Source organism: Periplaneta americana, chromosome 6 (genome assembly GCF_040183065.1).
Source record: "Periplaneta americana isolate PAMFEO1 chromosome 6, P.americana_PAMFEO1_priV1, whole genome shotgun sequence".
Taxonomy (NCBI): Eukaryota; Metazoa; Arthropoda; class Insecta; order Blattodea; family Blattidae; genus Periplaneta; species Periplaneta americana.
In genome coordinates this window covers 147,111,269-147,134,514 of record NC_091122.1, presented here as the reverse complement: position 1 = coordinate 147,134,514, position 23,246 = coordinate 147,111,269, and the positions used below count along the sequence as shown (strand labels likewise).

The 23,246-nt window shown below is 35.1% G+C and overlaps 4 protein-coding genes across 12 annotated transcripts in view; 2 read left to right on the top strand and 2 right to left on the bottom strand.

The window, feature by feature from the left end:
* The window catches only part of Sirt7 (sirtuin 7), a 50,074-nt gene extending 41,552 nt beyond the window's left edge, over positions 1-8,522 (bottom strand). For both annotated transcript variants that reach the window (XM_069829247.1, XM_069829248.1), the window contains exons 1-4: positions 8,289-8,522; positions 7,985-8,082; positions 4,656-4,871; positions 140-311 (exon numbers count right to left, since the gene is read on the bottom strand). In XM_069829247.1, the coding sequence (XP_069685348.1) occupies positions 140-311; positions 4,656-4,871; positions 7,985-8,082; positions 8,289-8,390 (588 nt within the window). In that variant the 5' untranslated portion in view covers positions 8,391-8,522. The remainder of the gene's footprint in view (positions 1-139; positions 312-4,655; positions 4,872-7,984; positions 8,083-8,288) is intronic.
* Positions 8,523-8,539: 17 nt separating this feature from the next.
* On the top strand, positions 8,540-9,709 carry LOC138701897 (histone-arginine methyltransferase METTL23). The gene is made up of 2 exons (XM_069829254.1): positions 8,540-8,692; positions 8,828-9,709. Exons 1-2 carry the CDS (start codon positions 8,561-8,563, stop codon positions 9,410-9,412), a joined length of 717 nt encoding a protein of 238 aa, XP_069685355.1. The 5' UTR covers positions 8,540-8,560; the 3' UTR covers positions 9,413-9,709.
* A 135-nt stretch (positions 9,710-9,844) lies between these two features.
* Positions 9,845-10,669, top strand: anox (acyl-CoA-binding domain-containing protein anorexia). The gene has a single exon (XM_069829252.1). It carries the CDS (start codon positions 9,845-9,847, stop codon positions 10,598-10,600), a length of 756 nt encoding a protein of 251 aa, XP_069685353.1. The 3' UTR covers positions 10,601-10,669.
* A 9,538-nt stretch (positions 10,670-20,207) lies between these two features.
* LOC138701890 (phospholipid-transporting ATPase ABCA3-like) overlaps positions 20,208-23,246 on the bottom strand; it is a 196,313-nt gene continuing 193,274 nt past the window's right edge. For all 8 annotated transcript variants that reach the window (XM_069829239.1, XM_069829240.1, XM_069829242.1 and 5 more), the window contains one exon: positions 20,208-21,749. In XM_069829239.1, coding sequence (XP_069685340.1) covers positions 21,711-21,749 — 39 coding nt within the window. In that variant the 3' untranslated portion in view covers positions 20,208-21,710. The remainder of the gene's footprint in view (positions 21,750-23,246) is intronic.

Below are 23,246 nucleotides of genomic sequence, written 5' to 3'. Positions count from 1 at the left end.
CTGCACAAGCCACTAGTCTGGTTATAAAACCCAAGCTAGATGTACTAAGATATAAATCTGAGTTTCTGGGATGGATGAAAAGCGAATTTACCAAGTACAGGGCTAACAGAGTGCTTAATTAAAAATAAGTAGTACGTACCTCAATATACATATTTCCATGCACTTCTGACAGCACTCGTTTTGGTAGGCCACTGCGGAGGTGAAGACCATCACAGTTTTGAGAAACAACATGCTTCAGTATACCTGCATTGTAAAGTTTCCAGAGAGCCATGTGAGTGACTGTAGGTTCAGCTTGTGTCAAATCATGAAGACTGAAAACAAGGATAATAAATTATGGATACACCTTAGAACATCTAATTTGACAGAAAAACTTTTTTTTTACTTATTTTCGAAACAACTAGAGACGTTTATTTTAGAAAACAATCCGTGTAGATATCTTTTATCTTAAAATATTTGTTTGAAGGAGCTTTCAATTCGTGGCATAACTCTAACTTTTAAATGTATATACAGAGGTGGCCAAATTATTAGACTACAATGTTTTTCTTTTAAACATAATACAATTCGTCACATCAACTATTTGTATAATTCACAAAATCATAGACTGACAAATCGAACTGAAACCCTGACCGAGTTACTACGTGAGCGCTGGCTGTCTTGGGGGGGAGCAAGTGAGAAAGCATGGGGGGGAGGGGGAGAGCATTATACACTATGTACTTGCAGGTCCACTCAGTTTGTCAAACCTGCTAACAAAAGCATTAAAAGGTTGACTAGTTGCCTGGAACCTTCCTAGCCGACAGTCGAGGCAAAAATGAAGAATCAGTTATTGTGGTAATACTGGAGAGTGGTTCTTCTATTGGTCGTGATGCGCACACACACCCTCTCAGATATTTAGGTGGTGATTGGTGACTGAATGACGAGGAGTGAGGGAGAGAGAAGAAAGAAAGAGAGAGATTCCAGAAGTTGGCGTGTTTTTACGGGGTTTCACTTGAAGTTGTCAAACTATATATTGTTGTAAATATGATTGTTTACATCTTCTGGTATATTTTTCCAACAGTTAGATATATTTTGTCTGGCTGTGTTGGTGTTTTAATTAATATACTGCAGAAGATATTCAACAGTTTGCTCTTCCATGGCCTGCAAAAAAAGCCGGATATGGGTCCAATTGAAAATCTATGATCTATACTGAAGAAGAAACTGAACAAAAAGAAGTTTACGACAAAATATGGACTCAATGAAGCACTGTCTGATATCTGGCTAAATAATGCTGATATTCAAAGAAAGCATCGCTGACAAAATCAGCATGTCAATGAAGAATAAGGGAATGTTCACAAAATATTAGTAACTTCAAGACTCAATTTTCTGTTCATTATTTCTGTGCAAAATACATTTTTGTTCATTATATCTGCCGATAAATATACAGCTTTGTTGCACATGTGATCATATTAATCTAATAATTTGACCACCTCTATAGTCTCCTTTTTGCTCAATTTCCGTTTAAATAACGAAGTTAGGAATTGGAAACAATTATGTAAATAATTCATTCCTGTAAAAAAAAATATATATATATTTTTTAAGATATAAGCCTATTATAAATATAATTTCATTTATCACGTAATAATAATAATAATAATAATAATAATAATAATAATAATAATAATAATAACAGTAATAATAATAATTAGGGCTAGGATTCTTAGGCAAATAAATATATTTTATTTGCACTATAACAGAAACTCGTTGGCCTAATTGTTTTTTAAGTTTCGAACAAGGTCACCTGAGCATATATTTTAAATTTTATTTCACATAAAAACACCTATTTTGAATTTTTTATGTAAATAAGCCTAGTAAGTTACATATTTTCAAACATCCACATAAAACACATAAAAATTAAGTTTTCATCAAATAATTTTAGACAAATGCCCCATTTCAGATTAATCATCACCCAAATGTCCAGTGCAGTTGCTTAGATGTGTCAGGTGGCAACTTTTTCTCGGAATTGCCTATCTGTGGACCTGTGGAACTGCAATCTGCTCTCTCACTATAAGCAATAAGAGCTGTCACCACTAAAAAATTGTACCATACTGTAACTAACACACATAAACACTGATGTGTCATTTAGGAATACCTTGTAAGTTATCACGACACTGATTCAAGAAGCAATTATAATTTCATAAACATCTGCTGCCTCTTTTTCATTTCCAATCGCTAGGGAGCGCATGTTTTTTTTCAATGACCAGGGCTCCTTATTAATCTTACCATAAATATTTCAGAAGTATTCTGTTCTTTCAAAATGGGATGGACCCTTCTGTCAGAAACAGTTCAGCATATTCGTGATGTCGAGAAAAAACTTAACAGTCTTAGTGGATCTATAGCACATATGTTACAAGAAAAATACAGAAATGTGTTTGAAAAAAATAGTGAGTTTCGGTCAGCAAGAAAAGGATATTGATGTGGGAGTGAGTGACATGCTCTATTATAAATTTACCAGGCTGACTTCTTGTGACATCGAGCACTCTTTTTCCCAGTACAAGGCAGTCTAACACGATAATTGTCAGTCATTTATGATGAACAACTTGAAGATGAATCACATTGTGTACTGCAGTTCTTGAGCAGTTGGTGAGAGCATAATTTATACTTGTGAGTACTGCATACTATTTATATTCACATAAAATAATTGAAACATAATTAAATATTTTTCCTTTTTTGTCACATATTTTCCCGATTTTTAACACATAAAAAATAAATAATTTCCCTAAAAATCTGAGTAATAATAATAATAATGATAATAATAATAATAATGATAATAATGATAATAATAATAATAATAATAATAATAATAATAATAATAATAATAATAATATTTACAAATGGCTTTTAAGGAATCCGCAAGTTCATTGCCGCCCTCACATAAGCCCCTATCCTGTGCAAGATTAATCCAGTCTCTATCATCATATCCCACCTCCCTCAAATCCATTTTATAATATTATCCTCCCATCTACGTCTCGGCCTCCCTAAAGGTCTTTTTTCCTCTGGCCTCCCAGCTAACACTCCATATGCATTTCTGGATTCGCCCATACGTACTACATGCCCTGTCCATCTCAAACGTCTGGATTTAATGTTCCCAATTATGTCAGGTGAAGAATACAATGCATGCAGTTCTGCGCTGTGTAACTTCCTCTATTCTCCTGTAACTTCATCCCCCTTAGCCCCAAATATTTTCCTAAGAACCTTATTCTCAAACACCCATAATCTCTGTTCCTTTCTCAAAGTGAGTGTCCAAGTTTCACAACCATACAGAACAACCGGTAATATAACTGTTTTATAAATTCTAACTTTCAGATTTTTTGACAGCAGACTAGATGACAAAAGCTTCTCAACCGAATAATAACAGGCATTTCCCACATTTATTCTGCGTTTAATTTCCTCCCGAGTGTCATTTATATTTGTTACTGTTGCTCCAAGATATTTGAATTTTTTCACCTCTTCGAAAGATAAATCTCCAATTTTTATATTTCCATTTCGTACAATATTCTGGTCACGAGACATAATCATATACTTAGTCTTTTCAGAGTTTACTTCCAAACCTATCGCTTTACTTGCTTCAAGTAAAATTTCCGTGTTTTCCCTAATCGTTTGTGTATTTTCTCCTAACATATTCACGTCATCCTCATAGACAAGAAGCTGATGTAATTCATTCAATTCTAAACCCACTGTGTTATCCTGAACTTTCCTAATGACATATTCTATAGCAAAGTTAAAAAGTAAAGGTGATAGTGCATCTCCTTGCTTTAGCCAATAATAATAATAATAATAATAATAATAATAATAATAATAATAATAATAATAATAATAATAATAAATAATAATGGTAATGATGATGAAGATGATGATGATGATGATAATAATAATAATAATAATAATAATAATAATAATAATAATAAACAAATGGTCAGAATCAATTTCAATCAATTTCTAATAAATTACCATATTTTATTTTTTAAATAAAGACTCGTTAATTTTAAAATTGGTTCATTTCATGTCAATCATTTCCAGGTATACTGATTCACATACTGAATAGAAACAAAATCCATTCAATGGCTGTACACAGACTGACAGAATGAAAAATATACAACCTTTTTATATAGAATGTAACTCTTGCCCCTATTTCTTTCGAAGTTACATAATACTGCACACTAACAGGCATGCCGTAAATACAATTCTTTACCCCTGAAACTGGAATGCGTATCATTTGTGGAGGCAGTTTCGTACGTAACAACTAAGTTAACTGTTCCCTTGTTTATTAAAGTCACCAGTAGAGTAGGGGTAAAGCATCTGGCTTGTGTGCAAGGAGATTTCCCTATACGAAGGTAACCTGAATTCCAATGACGTCATCCCATAAAATGCAGTGTTGCCTACATTCCGAAAAATAGGAGCAAGACATAATTAAACCCGATATAATAGATGTTGTAAATACGAATTTTTGTAAAAATCTTGAAATTGATTTTTTCAAGCATCATAACACTTTCTCTTTGCATTTCGTGTAATGAGACAGTGAAAAAAAAAAAAAAAAAAACATTTCTTTGATTTCCTAATGCCACTATGCAGCCATAGGCTATCACCTGTTCATACTTAAAATGATAGTAACTTTTACTCACCCAATATCTTTTCCTTGTTGTAAAAGTGTCCATATGCCATTAGTTCCTCTGTAATCTGGAATGCATGCTGCAGTGCTAACTCCCGCTCCTGTGTACACCACTAAATATGTTGAACTTGCAACAGCTTCGGCCAATTTATGACACTTCTCTGCCAAGAGATCAGGTGGGTCTTCTACTTCTTGAAGTCTTTCCTTCACTTTCTTACGTTTTTCTATTCTGAAATTACATATAGGTATATTTGACTTGTACTTATTCTTTTAAACAAGCAAAAAGCAACCTCCTCCGCATCTTATTATGACTTTTGGGTAATTTCCTAGTACCTGGTACTCGTTACATAGGTCGTTTTTATGTTTAACATATTTAGTATAACTTGTTGCTTGTGAGCCATCCCAAACCCCGACCTCCACCGCTAACAGTGCCAGTCCTTATATACCCATCAGTCAAGGCCTTCTGACAAATAAAAGCAATTGACAATAGATATCTCAGTCGTGACAACCTCATAAAATATCCTATAAATTGAATAATAGATCTTGCTACGTACAACACCTAACTTCTACGAGAGGAGTAATAAACACCAGAAAAATTAGGACCGAATTACGCCAGCGAGAGTACAACGCATAGTGCAACTTACCTCAAAAGGGAAAAGGCATTATTCTGTACAGTGAATTCACTCCCTCTAACAAATGGATAACTAAGCCCGATGGAATGACTAGCGGTGAATGGAAGGAGGCTATCAAGATGACTGCCAACGTAAGCGCTGTAAGAGCCATACCCGGTAGGTCTCAGGACGACCACTGCAGGCGATGCCTCAGTGAGATAGAAACCCTTGGACATGTCCTGGGAGCCTGCCCTTATGGCGAAACATTGCGTATACATAGGCATCATGTAATTAGAACTAAATTGGCCGATGCCCTTAGAAAACTAAAATACGCCATCTATGAAGAAGTCCACGGAATCGCCGACAATGGCAGTAACAGACGAATTGACATAATCGCCATTAGCGAATCCCTGTCTCAGGGTACGATAATCGACCCCACCATCAGGTTTGAAACCTATAAAGGACAGCCCGCGTACATGAGGAGAAACGAGCAATCTACGTTCCAACTATCTCGTATTATAAAGATAAATACCAACTTCATGATATCAGTGTTACGGGATTGATGTTTGGAGCAAGAGGAATGATACCCAACTTCTCTTCTCATTTCTGTAAGACCCTAGGACTGCACAAATCTTTTCTGAATGAACTGGCCCTCCTCATAATTAGAGAGTCAGTCAAACTTTTACGGAACCACGTATATGGACTCTAATTCAGTGTATGGAAAAAATTGACACACCATTATCATTTTTCTTTTTCATTCTTAGATTTCATTGATTCTTTACTTCAATTTTTTTTCTTCTGTAAACTGCCATTGTTTGTTTGTGTATTTGTTTGCCTTTTTTCTTACTCTTTTAGCTCTCATCTTCTATTTGTTCTTGTATTGTTTTGAATGCTTTGTCTAATACTGACGACCACTGCAAAATACGACAATTTGGTCCAGGGAGCATTCTCTTTTGGCACAAGGGTGATTTATGTAACATGTTTCTAATTTAGTCTTAAATACCAGTACATTCTTTAATAAATCACTGAAAAATAAATGTGAATATAGGAAATGGAGTGAGTACCGCACGAAATTATTATTATTTTTTGGCGCATCATTTTTACGTAAATAACGACAAATAAAAAGGGATTATTAGCAAATACATACACTGCGTTTGTCAAATGCGCATTACCATGCTTTCCAAAAAGGCACTTTTCAGTGCCCGACACCCCGACTTATATTTTATGTGTTCTTTCTTGCTTTAGGGGGCTCTGCCCCCTAAAACCCCTCTTGGGGACTTGGCCCCCAAACCATCGTGCAATTAATTTATAGCAATTAACCGGTCCATCACCTTTGGGTTGAGTTACATTTTATAATGTGTTCTTTCTTGTTTTAGGGGACTCCGCCGCCTAAAACCCCTCTTGGGGACTTGGCCCCCAAACCTTCATGCAATTAATTTATAATAATTAACCGGTCCATCACATTTGAGTTGAAGGTACCGGTACATTCTTTAATAAATCACTGAAAAACAAATGTGAATATATAGGATGTGCAGTGTGTACGAAATTATTATTATTTTTGGCGCATCATTTTTACGTAAATAACGACAAATAAAAACTAACATGCCACATAACATTATTTTAAGAAATACAGGAGACAAGCATGAATAATATTCACCATTCTTAATGATCGTGGGATAGAAAAAAAAAGTATGGAATAGAAATTACATAAAAGTGCGTGTAATAAACAATAAGCAAACCATCTTCGATTAATCATTTCAAAACAACGCGAATATGGCGTGGATTGTGTAGTAAAATAATTTCTTATATGTTGCTCCCAATGTGCATCATTGTTAACTTATGAAAACAAATTAAATTTAACATGGCATATAAACACTATTTGAAGAAAGATAGGAGATATTAAGTAATATTCATCGTTCTTGATGATCTTCGGATGGAAAATAACAATGAAATATGTATAAAATAGAAATTACAAACAGGTGAGCATATAAAAAACAGTAAGTTATTTATTTATTCGAATGACAGGTACATAGATAACTTATCTTTACCTAAACACAACCTCAAGATTAAAAAAACAGTAAGTAGAATCATTTATTTGATTGATAAGCTTAAATTACTCCAGATTTAGTGTAAGAGTGGTCTATGTAACGAGTACCGGGTACTAGGAAAATACCTGACTTTTGTAATAATTTTGAAAACGTCTGTGCTACCGACATTAAAAGATACAAGAAACTGTCCACATTGCATTTTGAAAAACTGAAATAATTCTCAGGCTATAGGCTACAATAGACCTATAATATATTAATTAAGCTCTTAATAAAACCACGAATTCCTCAAATTAACAAATAAGAGGATCGCGATGGCAGGCCTAATTGATCACTGTCCCACGCAACCTAAAAAAAAAAAAAAAAAAAAAAAAAAAAAAAAAAAAAAAAAAAACCGGTAATGAATAAAAAAATGTATCCACTGTAAAACTGCATAACTTCATACAGTGGCAAATTCATTACAGAACTTCTATGTTTGACATTTTTAGACTTAAATTTCAGTTGCGTTTTTTGAGTCTATTCGATTATAGGCCTACCTCTTTGCATAGCTTGTTGCATGAAAAAATAAAAGCTGGTTTATGTATTAGGGAAGTCATGTTTATTATTATTTGATGTATGATAAATAATTATTCTAATAATGTTTGGGGAACAATGTTTGTTGGTAGTCTTAAAATATATTTTCTCACCTTCTTGTAACTTCTTTGACAAGTTCTGAACAGCTAAACAACAATTCTTTTTCTTCTTCCGTTCTTTCGCTTTCGGCTTTCTGTAGAATTGACGAAACCTAAGCACAAAGAAGATAAAAAGTTATATCACTTTCCACAATAAGAAAATGTTTAAATCTATTAAGTATGTAAATCAATTCCAATTTTAAATAACCTACATTCCATTCCCACAGAAATGCATCTTATAAATGGTGAAGTTGTATGTTATAATATTATAACCTTAGTTCTTATTACAATAAGTTAATTCTGGATAAATAATTTTTACCTTTTTATAAGAAGCATTTCTTTCTTCTTTAATACAAAATTTAACAGACTGGGATGATTTTCTCCTTGGAACTCCACATTTCACTTCACTTTTGACGGCCATATTTAACTAATTTATAGCAGTTCAGTCAAATTATTTTATACACATAAGTAATTGTTCTTCATAAAATAAATAACTTCAGTAAAATAAGCATAGTTTAAATAAATTGTAATATAACAAAAAATTGTAATTCTTACAAAGTAGAACAGAAAATAGTTGTTCAGTTGTTCTACATGTGTTACTTCCTGGAACTACTTCCAATGTCCGATGGGGTAGCCGAACAAGTAAAAAAGTTTCTTTTTAAGTCACGAAGTAATAGACCTGGAGAAAACGAAGTTGAATCGCTAGAAATATTTATACCTGAGGTAATAATTATATTTTTTCTCTAATTTACCTCATATTATCAAATACATTGCCGTAATGAAAAGCGTAGCTACCGGTTCGTATCTTCATAACCTACATAGTAGGTATTGATTTAATTGTAAATTTGATTTTTACAGCAATTGCAGGCGAGTTACAGTTTTTACACGTGGCCTGCAGCTCCAGTTTTAGCGTGGTTTCTTTGGGAGCACCGACGAGAACTTCAGGGGAAGCATATAGTGGAACTTGGTTCTGGAACTGCCTTACCAGGCATTGTGGCTGCAAAGTGTGGTGCAGCTGTAACATTAACTGATAGTGCAAGTCTTCCGAAGAGCCTTCAGCACGTTAAACGTTGTTGTGAAGTGAATGGACTTTTACCTAGTCAAGTCCGTGTATTGGGGCTTACGTGGGGATTATTTCTAGGTAACATTTTTACTCTAGGACCAGTTGATCTTATTTTAGGTTCAGACTGCTTTTACGATCCTTCAGTCTTTGAAGATATTATTGTTACTGTTGCATTTCTCCTAGAAAAGAATCCCCAAGCAAGATTTTTGTGTACTTATCAAGAGAGAAGTGCTGATTGGTCAATAGAACACCTACTTCATAAGTGGCGACTGCAGTGTGAACATATTCCTCTTAATAATTTAGGAGCTGAATCAGGAATAGACATTACTGAGTTAATGCATGGTCATACTATTCACCTGTTGGAAATAACGCGTGTGTAATTTATCAAGTAGCCTATTTTTCTTTAGTCTGTTAAAGCGGAGATAAGATCTTTTTTAAGTAGAGGTAAGATTTATAATGGCAGCAAGAGCAGTACACAAGCTTTTTGTAGGTAATTTACCCTGGACAGTTGGTCATCGTGAACTTAAGAATTATTTCTCAGAATTTGGGCATGTAATTACCGCTAGTGTTGTATTTGACCGTAATACGGGTTTGTCACGTGGTTATGGTTTTGTAGTTTTCAGCACTCAAGGAGGTTATGATAGTGCCACAAACAAACAAAATCATAATTTAGAAGGAAGTATACTGACAGTTCAGCCTGCTAGCAACTAACGTGTTAGAATAATGAGTTTATTACTTATTAATTGCGTAGTAATGTATTTGCAGTATAGGCCTAGTTTAGTTTAGAGTGATCTGAAATTACACAGATAACAATGGCAGAAGCAGATTATGATACATCTGAACTCTCAGAAATGTTCGAAAGAGCTGCAGAACATTTAAAATTTATTATGGGTAAGATGGATACAGGACAGCTTTTAGAGTTTTATGGATATTATAAGCAAGCTACAGAAGGGCCATGTAATATCCCTAAGCCACGCTGGTATGAAATGCAAGCAAAACAAAAGTGGGAAGCATGGCAGTCACTAGGAGAAATGACTCGCGAAGCAGCTATGAAGAATTATATACAACTAATATCGGATCATGATCCTGGGTGGAAAGATACAAATTTGAGTTCGAAGGGAAATGATAGTGGCATTGGAAAAAGTGGTTGGGTTGCAGTTAGTAGCTTGTCCAGTACAGATGAATATATAGATGATGCTGATAAAACAGTTTTTGATTGGGTAAAGGAAGGAAATGCGGAGAAGTTTAGGGAATTTGCTCAAAAATCATCCTTAGCAGATTCTAATATCATAGATTCAGAAGGAATGGGACTAATTCATTGGGCTGCTGACCGAGGACACCTAACAATGTTGAAATGTTTGGTCAAAGATTTGACAGCTAATGTTGACCTCAAAGATAGGGATGGACAAACAGCTCTACATTATGCTGCCTCTTGTGGCCATGTTGATGTTGTTAAATTTCTTTTGGATAATGGGGCAGATCCTAATGTTACTGATGTTGATGGTATGTTACCTGTTGATGTTGCATCAGGCAGTGAGATTGTGGAATCATTGACTAAAGCAAATTGAAAAGTATATGTTATAAAGAATAGCAGGGTTGTATTTCGTTGAATAAAATAAATTATCTTGGTAACACAATGTATGTGTATTTTTAGTCTTAAAATCACACACACACACACACACACACACACATATGCACACAGTCTAGTATATAGTCACGAAGCTTGAGGTGATGAAAGTACTAGGAACAATAGACTGTGCCGGTACCATTTCGCATTGTCTCTGATGAGGCGATAGGAGCGATCCTAGTGGTTAGCAACTATCTATGGATGCATATTCCCTACATATTCAGCTTCGTGGCTGTCTATACTAGACTGTGACATGCATTCACACACAAAATTTAATCAGTATACCTACATATATATCAGGCAGTACATCTCACTTGACAATGTGTGTCAGAGGAAGAACAATTTGTTTGTATACATCTGAAGTCTGATTAATGTAGCTGACCAGATTCCCAAATTAAAAAAAATGGGACACTTATTAAAGTCCACATGAATCAACATTTTATCTGAACATTCATTATTACTTGTGTTTATATAATGTCAGTGAGCAATAAAGTCCAGTTTTATTTATTTTAAAGTAATAAATACTACACCATTTACAGTAACTAGGCTATAGGCTTAATAATTATGCAAGTACATAAAAGAGAATAGAGTAGCATGGATATTTGGCTTAAGTTAACCATTTGTTTATATTGGAACTAGTCTGGATTAATTAGGTTACCGTAACTTATCTGTTTAAAACATTTAAGGTTAATTGGACCTTACATTATATCCATGTCACTGTATTCTGAACTTGTTTCATAACAAAATTTTTTGCCTCGTATTACCTTTTAACTATTTTAACATTCTCTATGAAGATGAACTGTACAACCAGCATCATATTTCTTTGATGTATGAATTTGCTCTAAAAGTGTTAGCCTTTCCTTCAGGAAACTATAGAAGTCCGTGCAAGACACATTTTTGAAATTACATTTTGTGATTAATATGGCCTTTATTTAATTCATTATGGTGACATCTGATGGAAACAATACAAAATTAATGTTTTACGTGATTATTAAATAAAATAAAAGAAAAAGAAATATTTCAACAATAATTTAGGGAAATGGGACTTCATTTTTGGCATCCCGGGCATACTTTTTCAAAACGGGGACAATCCCATCAAAAACGGGACGTCTGGCCACCCTAGATTAGTGTAATACATAGCTAATTGGTGCTGTATGCAATGGAGGGGGTAAGGAACTGGCCACCCTACCCCATTATCTCCTGGCCTAGTTGTCTCGTAAGCGGTGCCATATTGGTATCACTTGAGAGATTCAGACCTGTCTTCGGACAATTGATTAAACAACCAACTATCCACCGTTTTGTCCCCCCCCCCCCTGCCATGGATCGGCGAGGTTTGGACTAGCGAGCTTCTACTGTACTAAAAAAGTGTTTCTGTACATTCATTAAGACGTACAAGAAGCAGGAAGGTAGTGATTATTCGTACATACCTTCTGAGTCTTCATACTAGAACCATGAAACATCTCGTTCAAGTCATTATTTATTTCCAAGAAATTACTACATTCTCGATTTAATAGGAGACACTGGACCCTACGGTCACCTTAAAGTTATTATGAAATACCCTGTCCCTCTCTAGGCTTGAACTCAGGCTCTTTCAGACTACAAGGGCCGTATTCATAGACATTTTTAGCGCGGGCTTCTGGTGGATGATCAGCGTTTTTCGTATTCATAAACCAGTGTTAGCGATAGGATACAGTATGATTTGAATTCTGTACTAGCCAGGGCTAACTTACTATGCTCGTAGCGCGTGCTGCGAAATGTCTATGAATATGGCCCCAAGCTATTAATAAATATTAATTCATTCAATATATGAGTAGTAACTATTACTAGGTTTTCACCAGGTGAGTTACATACAAAAAGATAAATAAAAAAATATAAATAAATGTTGGACTAAAATTAGGCTACAAATCTACACTAATCAGTACACATCTAAATACTTAGCAGTTCTGAATAGCAAACTTTGTTATCTTGGTCAATATTTTAAGGAACAATCCCTGCTTTTATCTGGTGTGACTCAGGGAAGCCACGAAAAACTTAAGTCAGGATTGTCAGTCTCGGAAGATCGAACCCCAAACCTCTTGATTTCAAGGCACTGTCTCCAGTGCTACCATGCTCACTAGAAAAATTATGGTTTATTTAATGATGCTCGCAACTGCTGAGGTTATATCAGCATCACCGGTGTGCCGGAATTTTGTATCGCAGTTCTTTTACAAGTAAGTATACACGTATCAGCATATTGAACTCTGAATATAAAATATATGCTAGAATATTAAATAATAGATTAAAACCAATAATGCATTGATTTTAGAACAGAATGGAGCTAGACAAGGAAGGTCATGTTCTGACAATATATTTATTATAAGACAATTTAATAGAAAGGAGAGAATTTAATTTGTTTACTTATTTGGCTTTTGTAGACCTTGAGAAAGTCTTTGACAGAGTGATAAGAAGAAAATTATGAAATATGAGAGTAAGAAATTACCCCACTCAACTTATAGAAGAACTAAAGAGCTTATATAATGGTACAAAAATCATTCTGAATTTAGATAATTATACTGGAGAGGAAATTTTAACAAATCAAAGAGTCAGACAAGGGTGTACAATATCACCTCTTTTCAATATATATTTTGATGATGCTATAAGGAAATGGAAGGAATACAGCCCAAAAGGAATAAATATAGATAAAATATATATGAATGTTTTAATGTATGCAGATGATCTGGTAATAATACAGAAATCAGATGATTTACAAAGAGCCATTTATATGTTACATCAATTAGGACCTGAATATAATTTTAAAATATCAACATCAAAAACAAAAGTGATGGCATTTCAAGGCAAACTACCTTTAAGAGCTAAAATAGTTATAAATGACGAAATAATAGAACAATATTTTAATTATTTGAGATCTGATATTAACACAACTTAGGTTCTACAAGATGATGGCCATTCCAGTTCTATATGGAGCAGAATCGTAGATTTTAACAAAGAAAGACATGTATCACATTCAAGCTACCGAAATGAAGTTTTTAAGAGCAGTTAAAGGATGTACAAGGATGGATAAATTATATAACGAGTCTATAAAAAATGATTTAGGAATATTTTCTGTACAAGAAAAGATAATTGAATACAGACATCGATGGAAAGAACATTTAGACAGAATGTCAGAAATAAGACTACCCAAAATAATTACTACATACAAGCCAAAAGCCACCGGTGTGGCTCAGTTGGTTAAGGTGCTTGCCTGCCAGTCTGAAGTTGCGTTCGGGCGCGTGTTCGATCCCCACTTGGGCTGATTACCTGGTTGGGTTTTTTCCGAGGTTTTCCTCAACCGTAATGTGAATGCAAGGCAATATAAGGCGAATCCTCAGTCTCATCTCGCTATCACCGATCTCTTTCGGTGTTGGGCCCCGGACTCATTTCACCGGCATTATCACGTTCATATCATTCAGATGCTAAATAACCTAGATGTTGATACAGCGTCGTAAAATAACCCAATAAAAAAAATAAAAAATCGCCAATCTCATTGACGCTAAATAACCTAGTAGTTGATATGGTGTCGTTAAATAACCAAACTAAAATAAAAATACAAGCCAAATGGTAGAAGTGATCCAGGGTGACCAAGGAAAAGATGGGCTTGAGACCTGAACAGGTTATTGGTGACCTAATCCTAGAAAGGAAGAAGAAGAGTTTCGCATTTAAGCACACTTAAATGCCATCGAACCCGCAACCTCGAACATAGAAGGCCTGTGCTATCTAGGCAGACTTGCTCGTTAGATCTTAATACCTATACATACATCAGATTTACAACATTAGCCATACATGCATATATATATTTTCGCACATTTTAAACTCACTGTACTGACATTATGATACTTTTCACTGTCACTTTCATTGCGACTATAACACTATAATTCCACTGCCACAACACCGCTGTCACAGTAGTTCAAATCTCAGGGGATCGTACCCCAGACCTTTCAATTTTAAGGCACTTTATTTTCAAACTCGGTAAATCGTAACACATATTATATATTATATTATATATTATATATATATGATTCACGAGGAAAAGTAAAAAATTTAGGATACGATATCTTAGGCCATTTTGAGTGAAAAAGTTCATATAAACATAGGTCCGTTTTCGAACGATGGCAGAGCTAGATGCATTTTTTTTTGGTAAAACGTCTCGCCCCAATGTGAATCAGACGTTACCATATGCTGCTGACATGAGATGTGAGACAAGGTCACTGATTGCAATGAATGACGTAACATTGGAATTTGCATTGTGAGTGATGTAGATAAGGGAAACAAACCAGGTGGTGGGTCATTACTAATGTCCAATTGACTGCCCTTGTCTGATGTGATGATATATTTTTATTTTTTATTTTATTGGGTTATTTTACGACGCTGTGTCAACATCTAGGTTATTTAGCGTCTGAATGATATGAAGATGATAATGCCGGTGAAATGAGTCCGGGGTCCAGCACCGAAAGTTACCCAGCATTTGCTCGTATTGGGTTGAGGGAAAACCCTGGAAAAAACCTCAACCAGGTAACTTGCCCCAACCGGGATTCGAACCCAGGCCACCTGGTTTCGCGGCCAGACGCGCTGACCGTTACTCCACAGGTGTGGACTGTGATGATATAGAACCAGTACATAACATAAATACACTATCACATATCAGTTCACAGAAGTTTAATCAGCTACCTACATTACAGTAGTTATACATGTACGGTTATCGGAAGTGTTGTGTTTTTCAAGATGTCTTATAAATTTTCGACTACAGAATACGCCGATATTGTGTATGTTTATGGTTTGTGCGAAGGAAGCTCCTTGCGTGCCGTCGCTGAATATGAACGACGCTTTCCAAACAGAAGGGTACCATATCGAAGAGTATTTATTGTCTGTGGAGTTGGATGAAAGACTTAGTACAGCAAAGGAAGAGGGAAACGAGAGAGGTGCTAATCGTCCGTATTTTGGATGCGGCATAAAGAACAGCAACAAGCGCGATTCACTCCCAAACGCAACAGTGCATTGAAGCAGAAGGAGCTGCCTTTGAAAATGTGCGAAAACATCGACCTCGACGTCTAGAATATTAGGTATGTATGCATACGTGAATATAAACTTTAAATTTGTCTGTTATCTGTCTCTAAACGCGAGTTAATACAATGGAATCCCAGAAGTTTTTGTGAAATCAAAGAGCCATATCTCCATAACCGTTCGACTCATATTCATATGAACTTTTTGATTCAGAATGACTTCAGAATTCACATCCTAAATTTTTTACCTTTCCTCGTGAATCAGTGTGTGAGTGTGTGAGTGTGTGAGTGTGAGAGAGAGTGAGAGAGAGAGTGAGAGAGTGTGTGAGAGAGTGAGAGAGTGAGAGAGAGTGTGTGAGAGAGTGTGTGAGAGAGTGAGAGAGAGTGAGAGAGAGTGTGAGAGAGAGAGTGCGAGAGAGAGTGAGAGAGAGTGAGTGAGAGAGAGAGTGAGTGTGAGAGAGAGAGTGAGAGAGAGTGAGTGAGTGAGTGAGTGAGAGAGAGAGTGAGAGAGAGTGAGTGAGAGAGTGAGTGAGAGAGTGAGTGAGTGAGTGAGTGAGTGAGAGAGTGAGAGAGTGAGTGAGAGAGTGAGTGAGTGAGAGAGTGAGTGAGTGAGAGAGAGTGAGTGAGAGAGTGAGTGAGTGAGAGAGAGTGAGTGAGAGAGAGTGAGTGAGAGAGAGTGGGTGAGTGAGAGAGTGAGTGAGTGAGAGAGTGAGTGAGAGAGTGAGTGAGTGAGTGAGTGAGTGAGTGAGTGAGAGAGTGAGAGAGAGAGTGAGTGAGTGAGTGAGAGAGTGAGTGAGAGAGTGAGAGAGTGAGTGAGTGAGTGAGAGAGTGAGTGAGAGAGTGAGTGAGAGAGTGAGTGAGTGAGAGAGTGAGTGAGAGAGTGAGAGAGTGAGAGAGTGAGAGAGTGAGAGAGTGAGTGAGTGAGTGAGTGAGAGAGTGAGAGAGTGAGAGAGTGAGTGAGAGAGTGAGTGAGTGAGTGAGTGAGTGAGTGAGTGAGTGAGTGTGAGTGAGTGTGAGTGAGTGTGAGTGTGTGTGTGTGTGTGCGCATGCGCATGCACGCTATATGAGTGAGATATACAGAATTACCCATACATGCACACAATCATTAGCTTCACTCATTTTACTCTCACCTCACTTACTACACTGACACTATGACCCTTTACTGTTACAATAGTTCAAATCAGTATCTGTATTTGTCATTTTGTAATTTATAATGAACTTTTACTACTGTCAGTTACTAATAGTTTTAAGCCTATTTTTAAATACCTCGACACTTCTTGGAAGAGCAAGACATCCAACTCAGCTCCTGAAATTTAATAAACTCGCAAGGAAGGTATCCAATTTTGAGGTCAGATTCATGGGTTGTAGTGGAATAAGAAGCCTTCACTAATGAAAAAAAATCTAATTCAAGTTGTAAGCTTCTATAAACATCCTTTAAATGTGAATGTAATGTCTGAACCCTCAAGTGCTTGTGATGAGTAACTAGGAGGATCACTTCGAAAGTAATGCACAAATTTTTTAACACAATCAGATTTTAATTCTTAGCTTTGCTACTTACACATTGCGCAAATACATCAGGAAGAAGCTGCTATTTTCCACTTTACCTTTGGCTGAGCACGCCAATGCTCCACCAACTGAGCTAAGTACCCAGGAACTCTACCAGACCCAGGCACAATTATTTCCTTTATATCTACATACCTCAAGTGAGTTGACAAGAATTAGAGAGCCAGCATTGAGTGCGCACCATGCTGAGACTTAAATTTGTGGTTTCCTGTTAACGAACAGTGAGGTGTATTATACAAATCTGGCTTTCAGGTATAGCTCCCTGTGAAGCCGACTTTAATAATTTTAAGGAAAGGTGACCTGACTCTGGAACAAGGCTTCAAATTGATTCTCCTAATGCTTTCATGATCTGACATAATTTTTATTTTTTGGTTTGTATTTCATTATAGTTGTATAAATCTTTCGGGTGTCCTTGGTAAGTTGTTTATTTTTATTTGCACGGATTTTTTTTTCGTTTTATGTTCACAATCCCTACAAAACTGGAGCTAAATGACAACTGTGAGCAGTATGAGATGTAGATAAATTCAAACAAGACGAGGACCTTGGTTATCAGAAAAAAATAAAGAAGGTGAGTGTGCGAATTCGAAATGAGGTAGTGGAACAAGTGGACAGCTTCAAGTACCAGTACTTGGGGTGTACTATAAACAGTAACATGAGCTGCTGCCAGAAAGTCAAAAGGAGGATAGCTATGGCAAAGGAAGCTTTTAATAGAAAAAGGGCATCTGTGGACCTCTGGGAAAAGAATTAAGGAAGAGACTAATGAAGTTCTCTGTATGGAGTGTGGGATTGTATGGGGCAGAAACATGGACATTACGACGAAGTGAAGAGGAGCAACTGGAAGCATTTGAAATGTGGATACAGAGAAGAATAGAGTATATGAAATGTACAGACAGAATAAAAAATGAAGTTGTGTTGGAAAGAGTGGGTTAAGAAAGAATGATACTGAAACTGATCAGGAAGAGAAAAAGGAATTGGCTGGGTCACTGGCTGAGAAGAAACTGCCTACTGAAGGATGCACTGGAAGGAATGGTGAACTGAAGAAAAGTTCGGACAGAAAAAGAAATCAGATGATAGACGTGTAGATGACATTAAGATACTGTATATGGATCATATGTGAAGACTAAAAGGAAGGCAGAAAATAGGAAATATTGTAGAATGCTGGGTTTGCAATGAAAGACCTACTCTTGGGCAGAAAACTAGGAATGAGTGAATCCCTGCTGACTGCTTTTCTGGTATCTGAGGTTACAATCATAAATATTAAGTTTCAATTTTCTGATATACAGGTATACTTATTTTACGTACGGTACCTTTTTTCGTCATCTCTTTATAATCCAACCAGCGAATTCTTCTAGGAAATATCAATACCTAGTTTTCTGCTGGTGAGTTATCCACTCTTTCAAACAACCCCCAGGATTTTATGTCAGGATTTCCTTTCCTTTGTTGGAGCTGAGGAGTTTCATCTATTCCTTACCTAACTCTGTGGCACTAACCACTGGAGCTGTGGTATCTGCAATTCACTAAGAACAGGTACGTCTACTGTAAGTTGAGTTTTGTTAAGAAGTATCACCTGTTATACCTTTTTATAGAAAAATTCATCTTCTTAAGGCGTGATCTAAAAAAAAAGTAGGAGTATGGAAACAATATTTAAATCATGAATTTTGTAATTACACATTTTTAATTAATTATTTTGACGAAATTTTTATATGAAAAGTTTATTCCGAAGTTAAAAATTACATAAATCACGTAAGTAATCTAAGTTACTATCATCTGTTGAAGTACATGTTACTGTGTGAAGTGAAATAATATGGAATTGAAATGTATGATTATAATACCTATTTGAGCAGTTTTGTTCTAACTCTTTGACAGTGTATATGCAACAGAATAACAGGAACTTGTTTACCTATATTCATAATTATTTGAATCCTGTATAAAATATAGGATATTCATAATTTTTTAATTTTATTTTCACCTGTGAATTGCACTTTTCGATATATTAATCATCATTAGTTTTAATTTCTTTTTTATGCTATTCTGGTATTTTAAATAAAATTCCTCATTTTATTGTTTGGTTTATTTTGTATTTGTGTTAATATTTGTTATCTGCAATAACTTTATACGTAGTTTTAATTGTATCAGAGCACACTCCGAAAATGTGTATGATTTGAATATTTATGAAACTGTTATTCTGGAACTGTGTAAATTTCCCTTGAGACTCTTCATTATTAAAGATACTGTGATCTGCTCGATTCTAAATTTACTATTATAGTTTTAAAATACTGACTCTTGGTACTCAATTAATGAAGAAAAAATATCGTAGTTTCTGAGAGAGTGCACAGTGAGTCAAAATGCAAATCTAGCTGGACAAAATTAATTACTTGTATTCTATCCAACAGATTTTCATGAAATTGTACACAGGAGTTATAGGTAGCATATTTTTTTATGTAAAAACTCATTACGTTTGTGTAAGAGGAACTACCCCTTTATAGGGGATGGTTTTGGACAAAATAACTTTTCTTCTACCAAACATATTTTCATGAAACTTTGTACAGAAGTTACAGATAGCATATACTTTTTATGTAAAAACTTTCATTATGTTGTAAACAATGCGTGCAGAGATACCTCAGATCGAGGGCTGTGCTGTGTTGTCAATAACGCACCGAGATGCTTTTCTAGTGCAGGGAATTTAGAAACAGTTACTTATGAAATCATAATTTTTTAAAGATTAAGAAAACTACTTTTGTCCAGCAAGATTCGTAATTTGACCCACTGTGGATTAGTAAGATATTTTGTCTCAAAATGCTTTGTACATCTGAACTGTTGTCGTTCCCGAAAATCTGTGTACTGCTAATTTTCATGATAAAGGAAACACCTTGCATTGTTTTTTCTGTGAATTTAAAATAATTACATATAAATATTTTCTGATTGAAACAGGTATTAATTACGATACTCTAAGAAATATAAATTGTTTATTTTCTTGACAAACTTTTCAAACCACAAATATCATCAAAATATAAGCAATATTATTCACATGTGTCGTAATTTAATTATCTGATCTAAAATAAATAGTAAGAATTCCTGTATTATACAAAATATTACGAATATTAATGTCATACGAAAGTTTGGTAACATATCCTATTTTATAATAAAATAAATAAGTTAAACAGAAAATACACAAAGATATGATTTCACAGCATAACGCTTAACTAAGTAATAAGTAGTTTTAAAATGACTGAGCGCTTTCTGCTAATATATATTTTCACTTGTGGGAGACTTCAAGAAAGCCGTAACCCGCAGTTGCTATCTGTACAATATATTAGCTACCGTATGGTATGTAATTTTTGGTATTTTGCTCATCTGAGGAACACTGTAGAACTACTAATGTCTATTCTGCATTCATTCTGCAGCTTTCATTTTTATTCTTTAAAATGTCTCTGTAGCAGCTATAAATTAACACGAGTTACTTTAATTTCTTTGTATTTTCACTTGTTCTTTAAAATAATTAATTTCACGACGTGTGTATGACTTAGATGTTTCATCTACTCTTAACTTCACTTTTACGAAAACTCACGATATACTTCTTAAATTGTTATTGTCACATTACTTCATTCTATTCAGTCTTTAAGAACACTTCACTATTTTTACTTTCACTGAAGAAAATTTCGTACCATGTCAAATTTCTCAAATTTCTTTGATTAATTCCAAATGCAACCTAATTACCATAAAACTGTTGAATAACAATAAAGTAGTAAAACACTGTGCAGAAGGTAATATCCCAAATAAATTCAGAGAAAAAAAACGTTCATTCCTCTGCAACATGGCATTAACAACAATTGAGATCTTAAGTAATAGTTCAGTTTAGAAGTGAGGAAATAATACTGTTTACGATTATAAAATTAATTTAAAAACTTTTATTTATTTATATGGTCCCAATGTTGTTATCACATGTCAAGATCTTTTCGCAAGAATGTTCCTTCAAGTTTATGCACAATCTTCTTATGAGTTTCTACTGGTATGGATATCACATCTTCAAGAATTCTTAGAATTCTCTCGTAGAATAATTTATAACTTCAACTAATAATATCTTCTCTCTCCTAGATATTAAAATATATCGTCACTTGGTACTGTGATTATTATTCACATGACCCAGGTCTGTTGAGAAGTCTTTCAAACAAGCATTGCTTACAGTCAGATCAAATTCACCAACAAGGGATGATTTACTAATGTATGGCACATTAAGAGGAACTCTTCAACTGCCAGTTGTCTTCTCTTAAAGAATACAAACGACATTTAAGTGATGTGTTTATTGTGCTTACACAACAAACTCTTCGAGAAAACAACGTCAACTGCAGTGCTGCTTGAGAACCAGTAACTAATGCAGGAAAATCTGCAAAATCCACATCAATGTGCCTTCTCATTGTTATCACAATATTACAGTGAGTGCTCATTTACAACTCAGTCTTCTCTTTGCTTCTTTGTAAACGTTAGAAAAACCTGTAAAGAAAATAGTGTAATATATTAATATGTCTGTTAAATTAAGTGCTTTTGTAAGACAATGGAACTAAAATATCAAAACTTAGGTCTGTTTTCTAATTCGAAATTTCATTTACGAAATAAACTAAATGAATGTGCTTTTGATAATTTTTTTTCGCAACATGAATACATTGTCTCCCTTATACTGGATGTTCATTTCAAAGTGTGTCATGACGTCACTGTTGTTGGGTCACCGATTTGAAGCGAGTTTCAGCTTATATGTTAGAGAAGTTGCCTATTATTTAAGGCGTTCTTCAATCTGAACTTGAGAATGTGTACGGTATAACTTGAACGTCATAGCAACAGATGGCGGTCTGTACTGTCTGTGTGCTACCATAACTTCTTTCGAACTGTGTTTTGCGCTGGCAAGTCGTACGCAGGGTATTTGTTATCATCGGTTGCGTACGGTAATATTCCACAACACAAATCAAATGCTCCGTGTCCATGTTGACCATCAAAGTTAATGTCAACAAATACGTAAGTAATCGTCTTAACCCTCTCCCCATATCCCGACAGTACGTATTTCCAAACAGTTCACATTCCTGCCACTACCGGCGTTACCGTGCGTATCGGTACATACTCTTCAGAATGAACGCCGTACTTGCTAGGCAACTTCTCTGCCTCATAGGTTATACACCTCTGTGGAAGTGTAGGAAGATTGAATTCTCTAGGCTCATTGGCTAGCCACATGACGGCATACAGCGAGCCATGACACATTTTGAACTGAACACCCAGTATACTCTAGTGCAGGCCTGCACAAGGTTTGCACTCTCCGAGCCGGCTCACAGCTCATTAGTGGAATGCAGATATTAGCTGCGCTCTGTATAAGGGTGGACTGAAAGAAAGGATGATCAGCGAATAGGGATTATAAAGAATGGACACTGAGCGAATTTTCCTGTGTTTTGTTTCTCTGTGCATCAGTGTTTAGTTCTACTTTCAAGCGCTAGAGGTTAGTGTAATCGAGCATAGGCTAAGATAAGAATTGAGAATAGAGTTGAGACACAGGATTCAAACATCGCCTACCTTATTGCATAATCCAGTAACGCTTTGCTTCAAATAAATTCAAGTTAACAGCTTTTCTTTATTTCTCAGTGACGAACCAGTTGTAATAATATTTTTTTTATATTTCAGATATAATACATTATATTATAAAATAATATAACACATTATAAAATTATGTATCAAATTGGTTTAATATTTGTATATAATATAATTATATGGTTTTACTTCTCATAAGAGTTTTGTTTTTCCATTTTCAGTGCTATCAAATCATTACATATTTTAATTGTTGTTGGGGTCAACGTCTCAACTCTCATTATAAAGGAACTCTAGAGTCTAGACATTACAGTTAATGACGGATTTATTATTTTATGGATCCAATTTATTTTATTTGAGTACATAATGTACCTAGATGTATTAATTATATGTGTTATATTTCCGCTGTGTCGACTGCTAGCT

Coding starts and splice junctions, on each gene's coding strand:
- LOC138701897 (XM_069829254.1), top strand. CDS start 8,561: ATGTGTTACTTCCTGGAACTACTTCCAATGTCCGATGGGGTAGCCGAA. Junction 8,693..8,827: donor TAGAAATATTTATACCTGAG/GTAATAATTATA, acceptor TGATTTTTACAG/CAATTGCAGGCGAGTTACAG.
- anox (XM_069829252.1), top strand. CDS start 9,845: ATGGCAGAAGCAGATTATGATACATCTGAACTCTCAGAAATGTTCGAA.